This window comes from Gracilinanus agilis, chromosome 5 (genome assembly GCF_016433145.1).
Source record: "Gracilinanus agilis isolate LMUSP501 chromosome 5, AgileGrace, whole genome shotgun sequence".
In the NCBI taxonomy this organism is placed as follows: Eukaryota; Metazoa; Chordata; class Mammalia; order Didelphimorphia; family Didelphidae; genus Gracilinanus; species Gracilinanus agilis.
In genome coordinates, this window is record NC_058134.1 from 89,322,908 (window position 1) to 89,342,829 (window position 19,922).

General features: G+C 34.6%; 1 protein-coding gene across 1 annotated transcript in view; it reads right to left on the reverse strand.

The window, feature by feature from the left end:
• The window catches only part of UBE3C (ubiquitin protein ligase E3C), a 204,236-nt gene that overhangs the window by 52,193 nt on the left and 132,121 nt on the right, over positions 1-19,922 (reverse strand). The window contains exon 18 of the mRNA XM_044678556.1: positions 11,642-11,889. Coding sequence (XP_044534491.1) covers positions 11,642-11,889 — 248 coding nt within the window. The remainder of the gene's footprint in view (positions 1-11,641; positions 11,890-19,922) is intronic.

Here is a 19,922-nt window from a genome sequence, read left to right on the forward strand (position 1 = left end):
CCACATGATTTTAATAACTGTTGCCTAATAATATTTTGAAGTTATTTTGAATGAGATTTCACTACTAATGACTATATTCAATTATTTTATTTTATATAATATTGTTTATTATATAGAAATGCTGATTTTGTGTCCTTTTATAATTCGCAATTTAGCTACATATATCTAATGTCTGAATTAATTTCTTTGTTGATTCCCTATGCATTTCTAAGTAATCTATCATGTCATCAGCAAATTGTGATAATTTTGAATGTTTTTTCTCTCATCTTATTTTTATTGCTAGCATTTCTAGAACTAAATAAAAAAGATGCTTACATTATTGATATTTAATGGGAAAGATTCTAGGGTATTCCTGTTGCATATTTTTTAAAGATCCTCTAATGAGTAGGGGAGTTTACATTCAAATTAGGGAGATAACATGCAAATAACTATTTACATACAAAATATATACATAGAATTAAATGAAATATAATCTTAGATGAAAGGCTCCCACTGTGGGAGTAAGCCAGACAAGGAAAGGATCTCTCCTTAAGACTGGATGTGAGCTAAGTCTTGAAGAAGCCAGAAGGTAATAATGAGGAAGCAAATCATTCAAGGCTTGGGGAATAATCACTGAAAAGACAGAGAACTGGAAGATGGAGTGTTGTGTGGAAGAACCAGCAAAAATATTAGTGTAGCTAAATCAAAGGGTACCATGGAGAAGAATAAAGTGCAAAAAAGATTGGAAAGGCAGGAAGGGGCCAGGCTGTGAAAAGCTTTAAATGCCAAAAATAGCATTTCATTTTTGATTCTAGAAAATAATAGGAAGGCAATAGTTTACTGAGAAGGGGAGGGAACATGCTCTGATCTGTGCTCTTGGAAAATCATTTTAGCAGCTGAATGGAAGAAGGATTAGACTGGGAAGGGACATAGGCCAAAAAGACTGACCAGAATTTTAACACAATACTGTAAGCATAAATTGAGAAAGTCTTGCATCAGGGTAGTGGCTATATGAGTGAAGAGAAAGGAACAACTACATAAGATACTGTTAAAGGTAGAAATAACATGATTTGACAATAGAATGTATATATGAGTTAGGTGAAGGAAAAGATGTCAAGGATAACATTTGAGGTTGAGTCTAAGCTACTAAGAAGATAGTGGTACCATCACCAGCAATAAGAAAGTTAGGCAGAATGCAGGATTTGAAAGTAAAGAATTTTGTTCTGGACATGCTGAATTTGTGAAACCTATGGAACATACAATTCAAGATGTTCAAAAGGAAATGGGTAATACCATTCTGGAGCTCAGGGGAGAAATTAAGGCTGGATATACAAACCAGGGAGTAACCAGGGGAGAGATGATAATTAAACTCATGGGAGCCAAGGAGATCACCAAGAATAGTGATATAAAACAAGGATTCTTAAACCCTTTTTAAGCTTATGAACCCCTTCTCAAAAATTATTTTTAAATCCATAAAATCAAAATACATAGGATTCCAGTGAAAGAGTCCCTGGTACAGGGAGATAAAGGAAGAGATGCCAAGACAAAGTCCTGGGGAACATTCATGGTTAGTGGGAGCAATCAGATAAAGATCCAGCAAAGAACACTGGGGAGAGGTTAAACCTGTAGAAGAATGAAAAGAGGGCAGTGTGTTATGAAAACCTAGAAAGAGAGTAACCTCTTGAAAAATGAAATAGTGTCGAAGTTTGCAGACAGATCAGGAAAGGCTATTAGTTGTCAGGAAAAAGCAAGGACAACCTCTGCCATGTTATTATATCTTTCTAAATGTAATATTATGGTCTTTTACCTATATATTTAGCAGAGGCTATCATCACTTTCTAAACAGACTTCATATTCTTGAATTATTATAAAGAGAAATCTATTATTGCTCCTGGATATACACAACTATATTATTATACTCTATACAACTATATATACATTGAAGACTGACCTAAAAACAAAAAATGAACCTTAGCCACTCAGCTTATTCTATTGCATTTAAGGCCAACCATACTATGTTCCTAAATTAACTCATCTTCTCAGGAAGTCTAAAAGTAAATTTCTTAGTCACCTATGTCAGCTATCTGCAGGCCAGACAGAGCAGTCTTACAGATTGTTATATACAATGGTAGTACTGCACAGTAGATATTAAACCGATTTTAATCAGAGAAAGAAAACCTCTAAAGAACTCTAAATGTGGTGACTTCCAGAATGGGAGAGAGTAACCGGAAAAAAGACATAGTTTATCACAGAAAAATAATGAGGTAGTGGTAGTAGTATTAGTAATCCTTTCTTCTCTAACTTATTTGGTTTCCAATTGTCCAGATATAAGTAAATGCACATAATGAAGGGTGTTGCAAGAGTCTTAGGCAGTTTTAAGCTTTAATAGCTTTAACTATCTGTGGGACACCCTATATGTTATATTCTCTCAATAAAAGATGCTAGTTACACAATGAAGGCAAACTACCATATGTATCTAATATTAAAAATGTCTAGTGGTATTGATTTAACTTTGAAAACAAAACAAATAATAAGCCTGCATCTATAATCATACGAATGCCATTTTTATATTCATTCATCTTAAAAATAATGTAGGATTAAAAAAAAAAAAACCCTCCTTCAGCCCTTACTGCTAAACTTTTTCTTTAAGCATCCAATTACATTTGTTTTTCTTCACAAATGTAATCTTAGATCTATTCCTGCAGGAACCAGGGATTTTCCTATTTAGACCCTACCCAGAAAAATCTTAGGGTCTATTTTTTTTTTTTTATCCTGGGACTCCATTCGAGGAGCATAGGGCCACAACCAGTAGGCACTGGGACACACAGTCGCTCAGGGTCACCCAGCTGGGAAATGTCTGAGGCCGGACTTGAACCTAGGACCTTTCGTCTCTAGGCCTGGCTCTCAATCCACTGAGCTAGCCCAGCTGCCCCTACTTTAGGTTGCAGTTTCTTTAGCAGATGTAGTTTTTATAGGGTGGGGTTGCTAGCCCCACGCCCAACCCTCCTCCTTTTTCATCCGGGCTAGGGACCTTGGCCCAGGAGTGGTAAGGGTGGGCAGTAGGGGTCAAGTGACTTGCCCAAGGTCACACAGCTGGAAGTGTCCGAGGCCGGACTTGAACCTAGGACCTCCAGTCTCTAGGCCTGGCTCTCTATCCACTGAGCCACTCAGCTGCCCAGGGTCTATTTACTAATGTAATAAATATCCAAGTAAAATCAGAAAGGCCATAAATCTTTGGGTTACTATGAAAACTACTGAAATAAAAGCACTATGTAATGCAGGATTGATGCAAGATCTCTTGCATTTGCAAAACCACCCTAGGCAATCCTGGCAGTTAGGGGAATGGAACTTTGACCCAGCAAGTCCCTGTCTCAAGATCTGACTGTTGGAGCTGGGACTATAAATTCCCCTGGAGAACCAACCTGGAGGTTCTGATTTCCTTGACCTCACCCAGACATCCAGCTTCCCCTTCGACTCCCCCTTGGGGCCCAAGGAGGTGGGATTGGTGGGTTGTGGAATGTGGGAAGGAATTAGTTAAGATAGCCTAGCCAGGACACCCCTAAATCAAATTACCCTCTTTTGTCAAGCTGGTAGAACACTCTACATCAGGGCAGTGGAATTTATTCCTGGCTGAGGGGCTGGTTCCCCTTGTCTCCAGAGGGGGTTAGACCAGGCATCCATTTTGCTCAGGAAGTGAGCCAGGTTCACTTCCTGTTGGTTTCTAGTTTCTCACCAACAGGGAGGGGCTCTTCATTCCCCACCTTAAAGGAGCCTACAGACAGCAGGGAGACTGGCTGGACATCTCAGCTCAGGCCACACATCCCTGGCTGTCTCAAATCAACAAATACTATAGTCGTAGGCTCCCTGGCCCAGTAGACTTTCTGGTACCACCAGCTCCCCTATTATCAGCCTGTTTACCTCCTTATTACAACTAGCATTTATACAACTACCAGCATTCTTGCATACCTCTATTAAAGTGATACCATCATAGTTGAAATGCACTAATTACATGAGGTAAGTAATAATAATAGAACATGAGGCTCAAAAAAATTCTTCATGTATGCTGTTTTTTTTGATGAGCATTCTACATAAATCTGACTGAATAAAAATTCTTAGTACAGTAAAAAAAATGTGAATTGCTATAGTTGACAGGTGATAGTATCAGAACCTACAAAATGATGCTAAATAACATAGTAGACAACATGGTAAAACCTGATATATTTTCAACAACTGGTCAAAAAGCAAGTTCTTAGAAGGTGAGTATAATCAAACTACCATATTATGAAGTGAATTATGATTGAGTAAAATAAATGAGCTAAAGACAAAGCATCATCACTTATTTTCAGCCTCATGGTGCTTTATCAAATTATCTCTTCCTACCTATAATAAAGAGATAATTTCCAGTCTTCAAAATTTTCAAGGGCTAACAAGTCTGACAAAGGAAGGAGTGATGTGCTAAGTATCTTTATGACATCTGGCTAACTAGAATGAAGTGAAGATGGAAGGCTAGAACTAGGTAGAAGCATACCTACTTTGTAGATTATGCCCAATTAAATAATAAATCAGCTGATTTGATATAGGTAACAAATGCTAAAAAAACAAATTTAGGCCTAGTATCCTGTTTATGAATTATATGTCAATTATTCTTTAAAGGATAGAAATAAACTCATAATTATAAGGTGCTTTATAAAATTCAGAGCAATACTTAAATGCGACCTGTTATTACAACTAAGTCAGAGATTCTTAACTTTTTTATGTAGTAAGCAATTTTTGCCTCAACGCCCCCATGGGAGAATGAAAGGGAGTTGAGGGAGAACTTTTGCCAACAAAAGAAAGGGGTATACATCATTATTATTTCAAATAATGTAATTTCTAGCTAGACTCCTCTCCCTGTATGAATATTAAAGAGGAAATCATAGGAATACAAAAATATTAGAGACTCCTGCAAGTTAAAAAAAACCAATTTAAATATTGTACTTTTGTCTCAGAAGATTTTTAAGTGTCTGAAAAAGATTTTAATTCCATTGATATCATATAAACAGTCTCTTTAAGATCGGATCTTCAGAGGCCAGAGAAAGAAACTAAGACACATTTCAATTTTCTACTGAAATAAAAGGCCTCCAAAGTTTCATAATGCATTAATTTCTAAAGTAATGTCCAATCAAGACTAAGCAAAATTAAAGGGGAAAAAAGGAAAGTAATAAATTTTGCATCAGAGGGAATAATTATCATCATTCCTAGGAAAACTGCTTTAGTATTAACATTAAATCATTTGCTTTTCATTTAACTAAATCTATTCTTATTAAAGATAATTAAATTCAAAGTAAAGAATAAGATGAGGAAATAGGGTAACTAACTTTAATATATTATATTATATTAATCCCCATAGTTCTGAAATGATATTAACTTGGATTGGCAAAGACTACCTACGTACCTATAATTTTATGTAAATTATAAAAATTTTAATGTTATTTATTTTTTGATAGTGTGAAATTTAAGATAACTCACCAGGGTTACAGTGTTTACATTTTACTGTCATACAAATATTAAATTGCTGTGGATGCTAAATTGCTTCCTTTGTAGCAGGTTTAATTTATTTGCAAAGAACCTTTTAATAACTTTTGCAGCTTTTGAATAATATTCTTCAAATGGATAAATGGAAGCATTCTTTGGAAACGGATGAATGAGTATTCAATAAGGTCTTTAACTTAAACTATAAAGCTGGCAGTTATTGAACAGCAAGGCCGTGCCTTATCTTTCTGTTTAATTCATCAGTTTGCCAAATGTGCCACAAAAAAGGTGCCTACACACCTTGGGAGAGAAGATTATTTAATAGCACTGTCACTTTATCCTTTAGTGAACATGTACAGTAAATAAATAATAATTAAACACTTTCTTTTACTGCAATAAAAAAAGTTAATGCTCTTTTAACTTATAAAAAATTTTCACATTTTTTTTCTGAAAAAGTCACCTTATTAGTAATTAAAGAGATCCAATAGCACTCTAAAATATTAATCTAAAGAGAATACACAAGTTTCAATTTGGCAACACATCCTAAGGATTTTATTACTTTAGCCAAGGCATCTCAAAAAATGTATCCTGTTATTTTGCTTTTTTATTTTTTCAGTTGAGCCAGTCTGCTTTCACATATATCCAAGTTTAAGGCCTGAGTAGATTTTTCTCCATCAAATTTATGATCTGTTACATTATGGATATTATGACTTTTTTTCTTCAACTCCCAGCTTTAAGTTCCATTACAGACAAGTATCAATTAATAAACATTTATTAAGTGCCAGGCACTATACAAAGCTCTGAGGATACAAAAAGAGGCAAAAGACAGTCCCTAATCTGAAAGAGCTTACAACATAAAGGGTAGTATTAAAAGTGATCAGTAAAAAAGGGCTCAACTTTTGAAACCTATATTGGGGTAACCATTAGTGTTTACATAATAGGAAAAATGTAATGGCACGGCAAAAAATATATATGTATATGATTATTAAAAATGTCTACTTAGTCCTTAGCACAAACTCCCTAACAGAATAGACACTGCTTTTTCTGTGATAAGCAATTTTAAATTTGGAAAGATAACTATTTAGCTCAACACAGAGGTGTTATATAAAACACATTATTCCTGTAGAATATTCATTGAATTTTTGTAAATCAGACATTCATATTAAGAGGACAGCTATACTTTAAAATTTCAAAGTTATATTTGTCTTCAAATGGATGTGTATCCTTGCAGGAGTGTTCTCCCTACCCCAAATAAGTCCCAACCATGAATGAAAGACAAGTAAGTAATGAATGCACTAAGGAACTTGCAACTTCAAGGGATGCCACTACACTAACAAACTTCTATAAAGAAAACCTTTTGGAAAAGAAGTAAATCACCTCTCCCCCAAAACCTTTGTTTTGTTATTTTGTACTTTAATAGATGGGAAATAGCATTATGTAGTAGAAAGAGTGATCTGTCAATAATCAAAGGACCTGGAAGGAAATTATGATTCAGGTAACTTTAAACAATTTACATCAAAATTTTGGATCTCAAATTCTTCTTCTATAAAATGAAATATGACTTCTAAGCTCCCATTCAATGCTAAGTCTATGATCCTATGAACATATTAATTTTAGTCATTTTCCCTGGTGATTTACAAATTAGATTCTCTACCTCTCTCGACAACCAAGTTTTCTCTAAGCATCTCTGTTCTCTAATTTCTGAGATCTTTTACATTTACATACATTTGTGAGATCTGTGAAATCAATAGAAGAAATTGGAACATAAATTTGAAATCAAAGATAAGAGTTCAGTAGAAAAAAGATTAGGTCACACTTTAGTGCCAGTCACATCTGTAAATGAGAAATTTAAAGAATAGTCCAGTTATGTTTTGTCCTATTCAGTTTTGGATGTCACATTTTAGAAAGGACTTTAATAAACAGAATGATCAGAGGAAGGAACTAAGATGGTAACAGCATTATGTTCATTCCCACATGAGGAACAGCTGAAAGAAACAGCTGTGGTAAGGGAAATATAATAGCTGCATGAATTAGATGTTGTCTGGATCCAAAAGGAATAAGGTGGGTAGAATTTGCTAGATGCAAACTGAAGCTATACATAAGATAAAACTTTGTAACAAACAGAGCTATCCACAAGTAGAATAGACTACTCTGGATATAGTCTTACTATCAGAGTTTTTCAAGCCAAGGTTGGATGGGAAGTTGCTAAGTTGCAGAAGTTGATATGCAGTAACAAGCTGAACTAGATGGCTACTGGGATGCTATCAAATTCTGAGATTCTCTTAGTGCATCTATACATATGGAGAAAAGGGAAATGGATAGTTATGTTCTCAATCCAATAGAGAGAGGAAAAAGATGTGAGAGAAGCATGTATCATCTCTGATCTTCAGGTTCCTTATACATAAAATAAGAATGATTGTACTTATATAACAGAGTTTTTGATCCTCATGTTATATCAAGTGTTATAAATTTACTTTTATAATAACTATTATGTGGTATTATTAGGCAATGTCAATTCTATCATGATTCTACTAAGTAAAACAAATCTCTGACATTAAAGGTTAAGTATTAAGGGGTGTTAAGTAGCCTGACAACAATAGATATGCTACTGACTGTTAGATTTAAATTAATAACTCCATGTTCTTGTTTTCCATAATTTATTAATAATCACTAGAAATAGAGAAAGCAGATATATAGAGATTTAAGCCTAATATAACCTAACCCTGACCACATGAGAACTTGGAATTATTAATTTAAATCAAACAACTAAAAAGGTATAGCAATATCCGGTTTATCCAAAAGAGCAAGGATATGAAAATTTCTCTAATCACTAGATTGTGGGATTGTGAACTCCTTGGACTTAGAGCCATAATAAAGGGTCCAAGAATCCATATGTACATTATGCTTCCAATATCAGAAAGTTCCAAAACAGGCATAGCCATCTTGGTAAAAAATTTAATATATAACTTCTGTAGACTCAATGTTTCATACATACATACATACATATATATATATATATTTTATATATGCATTACTATTTCTTAAATATATGTAGATAAGGCTGTGACTCATGAAGTACAAATTGTTTTTTGTTTTTTTTTTTAATACCCTTAACTTCTGTGTATTAGTTCCTTGGTGGAAGAGTGGTAAGGGTAGACAAGGGGGGGGTCAAGTGACTTGCCCAGGGTCACACAGCTGGGAAGTGGCTGAGGCCGGGTTTGAACCTAGGACCTCCCGTCTCTAGGCCTGGCTCTCAATCCACTGAGCTACCCAGCTGCCCCATGAAGTACAAATTGTTGATAAATTCAATGTATTTTTGTTTATGTATTTCCTCAAAGAGACACAAATCAGGCATCTACAAAAAATGTTTATGATGTTTCAAGAGAGGAAGAGATATCAGAAGTTCCAAGTCTTTCATTCTTGAAAAGTTTGGGAATCAAGGTTTTACTTAAGCATCTGCATCAGTTACCAGACAAATCATCCATAAAAGGCTAATTTTCAATCAATTAGAATAAAATGTATTTTAATATGTTACAATAACAACAAAAAATTACACTAAATAATTGAAATTTTCCTTGATAATCTCAAAAGTACTTCAGAATCCTAAAGATTATGAAGGTATTCTGCACTCTTTGTGGTGGCAAAAAATTGGAAAATGAGGGGGTATTCCTTGATTGGGGAATGGCTGAACAAATTGTGGTATCTGATGGTGATGGAATACTATTGTGCTAAAAAGAATGATGAACTGGAGGAATTCTATGTGAACTGGAAAGACCTCCAAGAATTGATGCAGAGTGAAAAGAAGCAGAACCAGGAGAACATTGTACGCAGAGACTGATACACTGTGGCATAATCAAATGGAATAGACTTTTCTACTAGCAACAACTCAATGATCCAGGACAATTCTGAGGGACTTATGAGAAAGAACGCTATCCACATCCAGAGAAAGAATTGTGGGAGCAGAAACACAAAAGACAAATATTTGACCAATCACATAGTTCGATGGGCATATGATTAGGGAATTTGAGTTTAAATGATCACTCTAACTTTAAATATTAATATGGAAATAGGTTTTTATGATGTTACATGTAAAACTCAGTGGATACATGTAAAACTCAGTGGAATTACTTGACAGCTTGGGGAGGCAGGAAGGGAAGAGGGGAGGGAAAGAACATGAATCATATAACCATGGAAAAATATTCTAAATAAATAAGATAATTAATAAAAAATAATATAAGGGTATTTATATTTTAAAGCATTTTCTTCACATGGAGAAATGTAGAATGACAATCTCCATTTTAAAATGAAAATCAAAAACAAATCAAGAATTAGTAAGGTTAAGTGACTTGTCTCAGAGAGTGTTAAGAATCATACATAGCATAAGCCACACCTTTAGATCCAGTTCCCACTGAATTACATATTTGGAGCTGAAAGAGATCTTAAGCCAACTACATTCAACCACCTTATTTTGCAGGTGAAGAAACTGAATCTAGAGAAGTTAAATAACTTGTCCATGGTCAGAAAAGTTACAGAGGTGGGATTTGAACCCAGGATTTCTGATCTACAAGTCACTTATCCTTCCACTCTACAACAGTACTGCTATCTTACCCCATAACCTCTAATGGCCAACAAAATTAAAAAACCCAAAAAACATGATGTCAAAAAACCCACCAAATCTATTCTGCCAAAACTACAACAAAATTCTGCACTCCAATGACTTGTTTCTTTCCTGTAAGACAGCTAAAGATAGCAGTTCTTTTTTGATTCTTTTAATTGTTGCTTGGGTTAGGGGTTGGAGTGGGGCAAGAGAAATACAGATTGTGGCATGAATGCTATAGGGATATCCCACTAAGTCATGAACTAATACCAATGCAGATTGCAAGTTTTCTGCAATTAATATTTTTAAGAAAGTTGCCTGGATGCAGATATGTGACTTGCACAGGTCATACAGCTGACATCTATCACAGAAAAATATATGCTACTTAAGGTAAGAGGCGGTATCATTTTTGTAATCACAAAAATTTTGTAAACCCCAGTGTTTAGCACACTGATGGCATAACTGGATTAGAAACAAATGATTGCTAATTGATTCCTCTTCTCTCCATAACTCTCCAAAGAAGTACCCTTATGCAACAGCAAACAGTTTCTATTTATACACAGAATCTGTTATTTTCCAAATTAAACACAGGTTTCTATATTTCATTTTTTATATTCAATTGATTAATTTTATTATATATTATTATATATTGTGATAATGAGATTAAATCTACCTTGCCCATTCTCAAATCTAATCACCAAAAGTGTAAACAACTCCACTTAATTCACAAGTTGGGAGGTCTGTGACTCACGTGTGTTAGAATGAATGATGAATCAGAATTTACTGACTGCCTCCTGGGCAGTCCTAAGAAAAGTGTCTGTTGTAATTGGACATGTAAACTAAGAGGAAGGCACAGGAAGTGATGCAAAAGAGGTCCCTTTAAAAGAGAGTTCAGTGAGTTCAGGTGGGTCTTCTGGTTCGTGTTTTGGAAATGAAGGACCTCTTCTTGTTTCAATGAACAATGGATATGGAGGAGCTCTGAAGCTGGGACCCTGAAACTTTTGGTGAGACTGTTCTTAAATCTTTTGGAATTCTACATGGTGAGTGTAAAGACTGAATCTTTCTGAATTTCTCTTAAGGAACATCCCTTTCAAAAGAGACTCTGTGGCTGAAGCTTTTGCTTCATTCGCCTCTGGGGCCCTCCAGGCCTCTGACTTTCTGGCCTTGAGCTCAAGGCTGAAATTTCCTTGGCTGAGGGTTAATTAGATCTGCCTGGGTCAAACTAGGGGATCGGAGCAAATTACCTAGTGTGTTAGATTACTTATCTTATCCTCCCTCATTTCTTTATTTCCTCTTCCTCTCCACATTTGTAAATAAGCTTCCATAAAGTCATTTTGACTTGAGGTTATTCTTAAATTGGGGATTGATAATTATTCAGTTTCCTGGTGACCAAACCTTTTAATATTCACCCAATCAAAACCCCTTTTTATTCCTTACAATATTATAAATATGTTTATGTTATGTAATTATATATCATGAATATATGTCAATCTAATTTATTATTTAAATTTTCTAGATTTCTAGATTTATTTTTATAAAAAATAAATTCTTTACCTTTCCCAGCATTCTGCCTAGAAAGTAGTAATGTCTGGCAAAAGAATCTCCAACAAGCATCTGTGCAGCAGGATTGGGATATAGAAGTCCTTCATTAGTGGTCTTAAAAAATCCTTGGTTGGGGTTAAACCCTGATTTCAGTAGTTCATTCAGGAACTCTCTAAATATGCCACCACCATCAATGCCAGCTTCATCAAGGCCATGTGCATTAAGTAAGTGCACACGAATCCGCTTTTTCAAATCAGGCTCTAAAAAAACAGGTGAACAAAAAGACATAAATGAAAATAATCCAACAGATTCATGCATCAGGACAATTTTTAACAAAGAAAACCCATAAAATACCAATGTACTTACATGGCATCTTAATACAAAAAACTAGATTTTTTCCAAATTAGAAAAGTGGTGCAATCACCATAAATTTAACAAAAAGGGGGGGGGGGGAGGGAAAGGACAGCATTTCTGAATAAACCATAAGATTATATCAGATAGAGAGAAAGCCATGAACAGAACAAAGTATCCCTAGCAAAAGAAAAAGTAATAACAGGCAGAGTTGTTTATGTAATTTTCTTTTCGTCAACAAAAAAGCACTCTGAAAGACTGCAGAAAAAATTTCAAAGTAAATATTTTGAAAAAAATTACTAAGTGCAAGTTATTTTCTAAAACAGCTGAATTAAATTATAGTTCTAAAAAGAGCACATCAGTATTAAAATTTCCCCACAACCAACTTGAATGGTTGACTATTTCCACTGTTACCTTCTTTGCCAAACTAGGTATGGCATGATGTATGAGAAAATGTTTTAAAGTGCACTTCTCTTCTAATTATTTTGAACACTTCTGTATATTATCTAGCCCATTGTATCCAGTTGACTCCAAACAATGCCTCCTATCCCATACATCCAATCATCAGAAAACTAAAGCAAAGCATCTTGCCATCATCAGCCTAGTAGTCACTCATATAAACATGCCTCCCAGTTGTTTTCAACCTCCATCACTTGTTCTGGGAACAGTATTCAACAATACTGCCTAATAGATCTATTAGAAAGAATAAAACAACAGATTGTCTTATTTTTCTACTCATAATCCTTGTGAATCCCTAAACTGAAACTCCCTTCTCTGGTCTCCATTCTATAATATCACATCACATGTAGCAGAATGGAAATTCCTAGGGCTTGTCTTAGTTTTGTATTTGTTTTTCCAGTGAATACCTATTCTTTCAATCATTCACTCATATTTCACCAAGTCCAGGGCAAAAAAACCCCCAATATCCTAGAGAACACAAGTTATTTTTTTCCCCTCAGGTACCCACTGATGGGAAGGGAGAGAAGAGAAAAACTGATATCAGAAGTAGAGTTGTCTAAGAAAAGGATACCAAAGAATGTAATTTGAATCGACCGACCAACACTTAAAATATGAATGATAGACTTGTGGCTAGAGATGGAGTACATCTACAAAGGCTGACAAAAATATATTTGCCTAGGATCTTGTAAATCTATCATGAGTATTTTAAAAGAAAAAGGATGAGAGGAAGAGAAACACCTTGCCACTACCCCGTACCCCCACAAGATACCAGAGAAAGTAGCTGCAATAAAGGAAGAATAGCAGTTGAGAAAAACCTGGGAAGACATATAAACTGAGATGAAGTAAAGTGAATGTAACTAGGAGAATATTGTACACAATAATAGCAATATTGTGTGATGATCAACTATAAATGTCTTGGGTATTCTGATCAATAAAATGATCTAAGACAATTCTGAAGGACTTAGGGAAAACATTATCCATTTCCAGAAAAAGAACTGATAGAGTCTGAATGTAGATAGAAGCATAATTTTTTTCACTTTATTTTTCTTACTTTTCTTTTTTATCACATAGCTAATATGGAAATGTTTTGCATTATTACACATGTAAAATTGATATAATATTTCTTGCCTTTACAATAGGTGGAGTGAGGGTAAGGAAAACGAGAATTTGGAACTCAAAAAAAATTTTTAATGTTAAAAATAAATAACTTCTTAAAAAAAAGAATAGCAGTTAAGAAAACCAGAAGTTTAAAAGAAACAAAATCTAACAGTTTCATATTGTCTCAGATATCTATGGACATCTGTATCTCAGATGTCTATGAACAAATGCTCAAAATTTAAGCAACATGCAAGAAGAATTAGAGATCACAGAGAAGCAAATTTTATCTAATGGGCATCAATGAAACCTGGTACAATGAAACCCAAGTTTGGAATATGTCGCTGGATATGTTATTCAAAAAGAAAAAAGTTAAGTAAAGTGTTGTAGAGTAGTATTCTTCTCCTTCCTCTCCCCACTCTAGGAAAAGGGATTTGTTTTGGTTCATTCTGATTCTATTGCTGTATTTGCATAAAATATTAATGATGTTTTTAGAATGTTAAAAAAAACATCTCCTTAACCCATTTGCTCATCCCAAAATGTAAACATCTAGAACCAAGAATAAAGAGAAATCTACCTATCCAGACAAATCAAGGTATTTTTTTTTACTACTGTTAAATTTAATACACTACAAAAAAACACCCCTTTTTTGTAACAGAAGTTCACACCTTCATATATAGTCCTCTTTCATCTTTATTGATGTTAGTTAAATCCATAACGTTACATATATACCTTGTCAATTCATCATATTAGACTGTTTGGGTTAATGGATTGTTGGAACAAATGTTGGAGTTACTATTTTATGAAGAACATTACAAAATGCTTCATTAAAAATCATAAATTGTTGGAATTAAAAACTTCATCATCATGTCAAATGCCTTACTGGATTTTTAATGTGAAATGTCACTGAGATTTTTCTTTTAAATTAAGATTAAATATTCAGGGATATATTAATTTTTATTGTAGAATTCTGGTACAAATTCTAAAGTTGTTTATGTAGCTGTTTCATTCTAGCTTATGTAAAATGGATGATACCACTCTGTTGTTCCATCTTTGATTTCTTCCCAGGCAAAATCCATTCTTACTTAATGACCATAATACCATAACTGGCTAGCAAATATACTTTATGATATGATTCATTAACTTGTATGAGTCCTATAAATGTCACTATCTTTTTAAAGGCAGAGTGTAGCACTTGCAACTTTCGGATCCACCAATCTTTATAGTATACTCTGTCATATCTAAAGTAAAAAGCTAACTGATTAGAAATCATGTCAAGGAAGTGATACTTAAAGACAAAATACTGAGCTGCAGTTTTAAAAAAATATGTTATTCCAATAATAATAAGTCATTCTTCTGGGAGAAAAAAAAGGAATATCCAAAAGATAAACATCATATATCTCCTTTAGTTTAGGTATTAGTGAGTCAAATCAATCATCAGGTAACTATTACAACTGGTATACTAAATTCATTGTTAAACATCTGATGAGAGAAAGGGGGAAAAGGAGGGGGGGGAGAGGAAGAGAAGAATGATAGGAGCAGAAAAATACCAGTTAACCAAGTATTAAATCATGTTAGACCAGGTGGTCTCAGTCTTAGTATTTCCCAGGCTTTTAAAAAAGACTTTCATGTGAAAGATATAATACACTCAAGTAAACCACTATTGTCTATAAGAAGCTAGTGAAACATAGCTTGTCTTATTTTTCTCTTCTCAAAAACAGTAAACAATTCTAAATTTATCTCTAGTTTGATTTTGGAGAGGTCCCCCAAAAGATTGGCTTCTAAAACACTAAGTTCTAGAAATTTCCTATTTGTAAAGGACATAACACAGTTTCTATGGTAGAGGATTGACAGATTTTTTAATCTATTGCTGGGTAACCCTAACATTTGATTTCTTTTAAAGTTCTTATTCCACAATGTTAAGAAATCACTAGAGAATGACTGAAAATACAATCTGGACTGTGTCCTTGCTTCTGCTAATTATCAACTCCTGATCTCTCTCTTTGACTTGGCAAGTTGGGAAGGAAAGAAAAGCATCACCCATTTATATTACCTAATTGGTCAAAAATTCATTGTCTTTAGACCCAAGTGTTTATAAGTTAGCAATATCGTTCACAGAGAGAAAGATTAAATTATTTTACCCACAGATTTTTGCTGTTTTTTTGTGGGGGGAACTTCTGAAATTAATTGCAAGTAGTTTTCCGTTTTCTTAAGATTTAGAACACTGGGGGGTAGCTAGGTAGCACAGCCGATAGCCTGGAGTCACAAGAACTTGACTTCAAATCTGGCCTTAGACACTTCTGTGTGGGAATGGACAAATCACTTAACCACTATTGCCTAGCACTTGCCATTCTTCCAACTTAGAATTAATTCCAAGATAGAAGGTAAGGGTTTAAAGGGGGAGAGGGGTGCGAAGACTTGGAACACTTAAAACATATTAAAAATATTTTTCACTATGAAAGCTAAGGTCCCTTAATGCTTTTGTTGAATGTCTATTAGGTGTTTTCATCAGGAATACAAAAAGTATTTTAAGGTTTAAATAAAAGAGAATAGAATAATTAAGGCAAGTTATTTTCTGAAATAATTTTTACTCTTAAATTGCTAAAAGGATTGGCTAAAGTTTTTAATATGTGCCAGATTATACTGCCAAATACAATTAAAGATGGAAGGGAACTTAAGTCTCCTAAATTAAAGCTTAAATCATACATGCATTTCTTTGATTAAATTACAATATCAGTCAATGGTAAAGTCTCAAGTTGAAAGTAGAAGTTCTAATTTCTAATCTACTAATATGGGATATTTCCCTGGCAGCAAAGGCATTAGCCATTATGTGCTGAAAATCTTAAAGTTTTTATTTGGAAATATATAAGAACAGTAATAAAAGCTTATATTTCTATGATGCTTTAGAATTTAAAAAGTAAACCCTTCATATTAATTATGAGGAAGGTAGTGCAAATATAATTATGATAGTTGAAATTTTTATAGTGCTTTAAGGTTTGCAAAGCACCATTAGGCAACACCCCATTTGATTTTATTAACAAATCAAAGTAGTATGCATTAGAACTCTCATGAGTTCCTTTTTGTATGTAAATGAGAAAACTGAAGCTCAAAGTGCCCACATGCCTAATAAGAAAGAATCAAGTAGGATTCAAACTCGTTTACCCAATTTCAAGGGAAGAACTCCTTCCACTAAACCACTCTGCTTACTGGTATTCTCAAGTATAAGGAAAAGGACTGGCACCAGTCATGCCCTGGAACCAAAGAAATCTTTTCTGTTTAGGCTTGTCAGTTTTTCAAGGAAGAGAAAGTGAATGGAGGAAACTACTTCATAAAAAAAATTGAATAATTTGTCCTTTTGAGTCAGAGGGAGGGGAGAGTTGGGGATGGCAAGTCAAGGGACTTGCCTGAGGTTACAAAGCCATGTGTTAGAAGAGGGGATTTAATCTGAGTAAGTATTCCTGACATCCACATTGGCTCTTTACCACTTAGGTAACTGCAAATGGGGTACATTATGAGGAACACAGTAAAGGACCCTTTTCTAATCTCAATCTTTTTGAAGATCAGTAAACCCTCACTAAAATCTGGGTGGAATCAAAATATTTTCTTTAATCATTTTGAGCAAAAAGTCAGAATTTTTAAAATAACAGAAATGTTTTTTAAAAAGGCTTCCTAGGGGGCAGCTGGGTAGCTCAGTGGAGTGAGAGTCAGGCCTAGAGACAGGAGGTCCTAGGTTCAAACCCGGCCTCAGACACTTCCCAGCTGTGTGACCCTGGGCAAGTCACTTGACCCCCATTGCCCACCCTTACCAATCTTCCACCTATGAGACAATACACCGAAGTACAAGGGTTTAAAAAAAAAAAAAAAAAGGCTTCCTAGTTGACTAAATGCTTAATATGGATTAACTGTGCAAGGGAGTCAATAAGAAAACTTAGATATTACTGAGTTGTATTAATAAAAATACAGGATATCTTTAAGGGAAGCTCAAGTTTCACTGCTTTCTCTGTTACTGACACTATATGTAGAAGATTCTATTCCATTCAGGCCACCTTGTTCAGTTCCGGTACTTTTTCAAAAAGGACACCTACAGACTACAGTGTTTTTAGAAGAAGCTTTGAAAAATGTTATGTCTGGAATACTGGAAGGAACATGGGAGTATTTTGTCTTAGAGAAGACTATGAGGGTTGGAGAAAGAGAGAAGAAAGAAATACTGCATAAAGCTCACAAGACCAGACTTCATTAAAAATACAGAAAGGAGTTGTAATAACTTAAAATTTATTTAGCCAACTTGTTCCTGCACAAAAGCTATCTAAACAGTAGACTATGAAATCAAACAACTAAATTTAATGAGTTCCCCTGACAAGAGAATTCACAATGGTTTTCACACGATGATTGAATGAATGAAAGTTCTTGAGAAGATTGAATATATGACAGAACAATTTGATGCATAAAGCAAATACATTTAAAAAATAAACAATGCAGGTAGCTAGGCTGTTCAGTGGATAGAAACCAGAGACAAGAGGTGCTTGGTTCAAATCTGACCTCAGACAATTCCTAGCTAAGTGCCCCATGTCAACTCACTTAATCCTCATTGCCTAGCCTTTACTGCTCTTCTGCAGTAGAACCAATGTACAACACTGATTCTAAGACGGAAGGTAAATGCTTTAAGTAAGTAAAAGTATATATAAAGAGTGAAAATTATAGAGCGTGTGAAAGATTCACTTCAAGAACAAAAGGTTTAGAAAGCAATAGTTGTCTTATTATGTAGATTAAAATCCTTGGAGGATTGAATGGCACTAAATTTGAAATTTTTGTAGCATCACTATTGTTGCTATATCAGTAAAGACCAATTGGGAACAATAATTATTTGACTTTCTTTAGGTCTATGAAAGATGTTTTGTAGTTGGATATAAATTATGCTCTGACACTCAAAATATTTTATACAATTTTTAATAGAGAGGAAGAGGAAGAGTCTTCTCCATTATTATTAGGTATGATGGAGTAAAGTTGTGAAAAGTGTTAAATGGAAAATAAAAGAGTTGATGGGTGGATTCTTCTTCTGAGCTGAAATCCAGTCTTAGACATTTATTAGGTATGTGACCCTGGGATAAGTCATTTAACCCTCTTTGCCTCACTTTCCTTATCTGTAAAATTAGCTGGAGAAGGAAACGGTAAACCATTCCAATTTTCTTGCCAAAAAACTTTGAAAGGAGTCAAAGAGTCAAACATGACTGAAAAAATGACTAAACAACAACATAGGAACTGATATTTGATTTTACAAGTAATATTAACAAGTGGTAAGAAGTAGTTTTTTTATTATTAGACATTTATTAATATTCCTTTTTAACCTGTTTACATACTTTATGCCCCTACTTTCCCCTTCACCCCCCGCTCCCCCCCCACCCATGGCCAATGCACATTTCCACTGGTTGTAACATGTGTCCTTGTTCAGGGTCTATTTCCCATTCATGTCCGCCTCAGCCCATGCATTCAAGCAATTGTTTATCTTATATGTTTCCTCTCCTGCAGTCCTTCCTCTGAATGTGGGTAGCATCTTTACCATAAATCCCTCAGAACTGTCTTGTGTCATTGCAGTGCTGCTGGTACAGGAGCCCATTACATTCGATTTTACCATAGTATATTAGTCTCTGTGTACAATGTTCTTCTGGCTCTGCTCCTTTCACTCTGCATCACTTCCTGGAGGTCTCTCCAATTTGCATGGAATTCCTCCAGTTTATTATTCCTTTTAGCACAATAGTATTCCATCACCCGCATATATCACAATTTGTTCAGCCATTCCCCAATTGAAGGACATCCCCTCATTTTCCAGTTTTTTGCCACTACAAAAAGCGCAGCTTTAAATATTTTCGTACAAGTCTGTTTATCTATGATCTCTTTGGGGTACAAACCCAGCAATGGTATGGCTGGATCAAAGGGCAGGCAGTCTTTTATAGCCCTTTGGGCATAGTTCCAAATTGCCAGACAGAATGGTTGGATCATTTCACAACTCTACCAGCAATGCATTAATGTCCCGATTTTGCCACATCCCCTCCAACATTCATTACTCTCCCCTTCTTTCATTTTAGCCAATCTGCTAGGTGTGAGGTGATACCACAAGAGTTGTTTTGATTTGCATTTCTCTAATTATTAGAAATTTAGAACACATTCTCATGTGCTTATTGATACTTTTGATTTCTTTACCTGAAAATTGCCTATTCATGTCTCTTGCCCATTTATCAATTGGGGAATGGCTTGATGTTTTATACAATTGCTTTAACTCCTTGTATATTTGAGTGATTAGACCCCTGTCAGAGTTTTTCGTTATAAAGATTTTTTCCCAATTTGTTGTTTCCCTTCTGATTTTGACTACATTGTTTTTGTTTGTACAAAA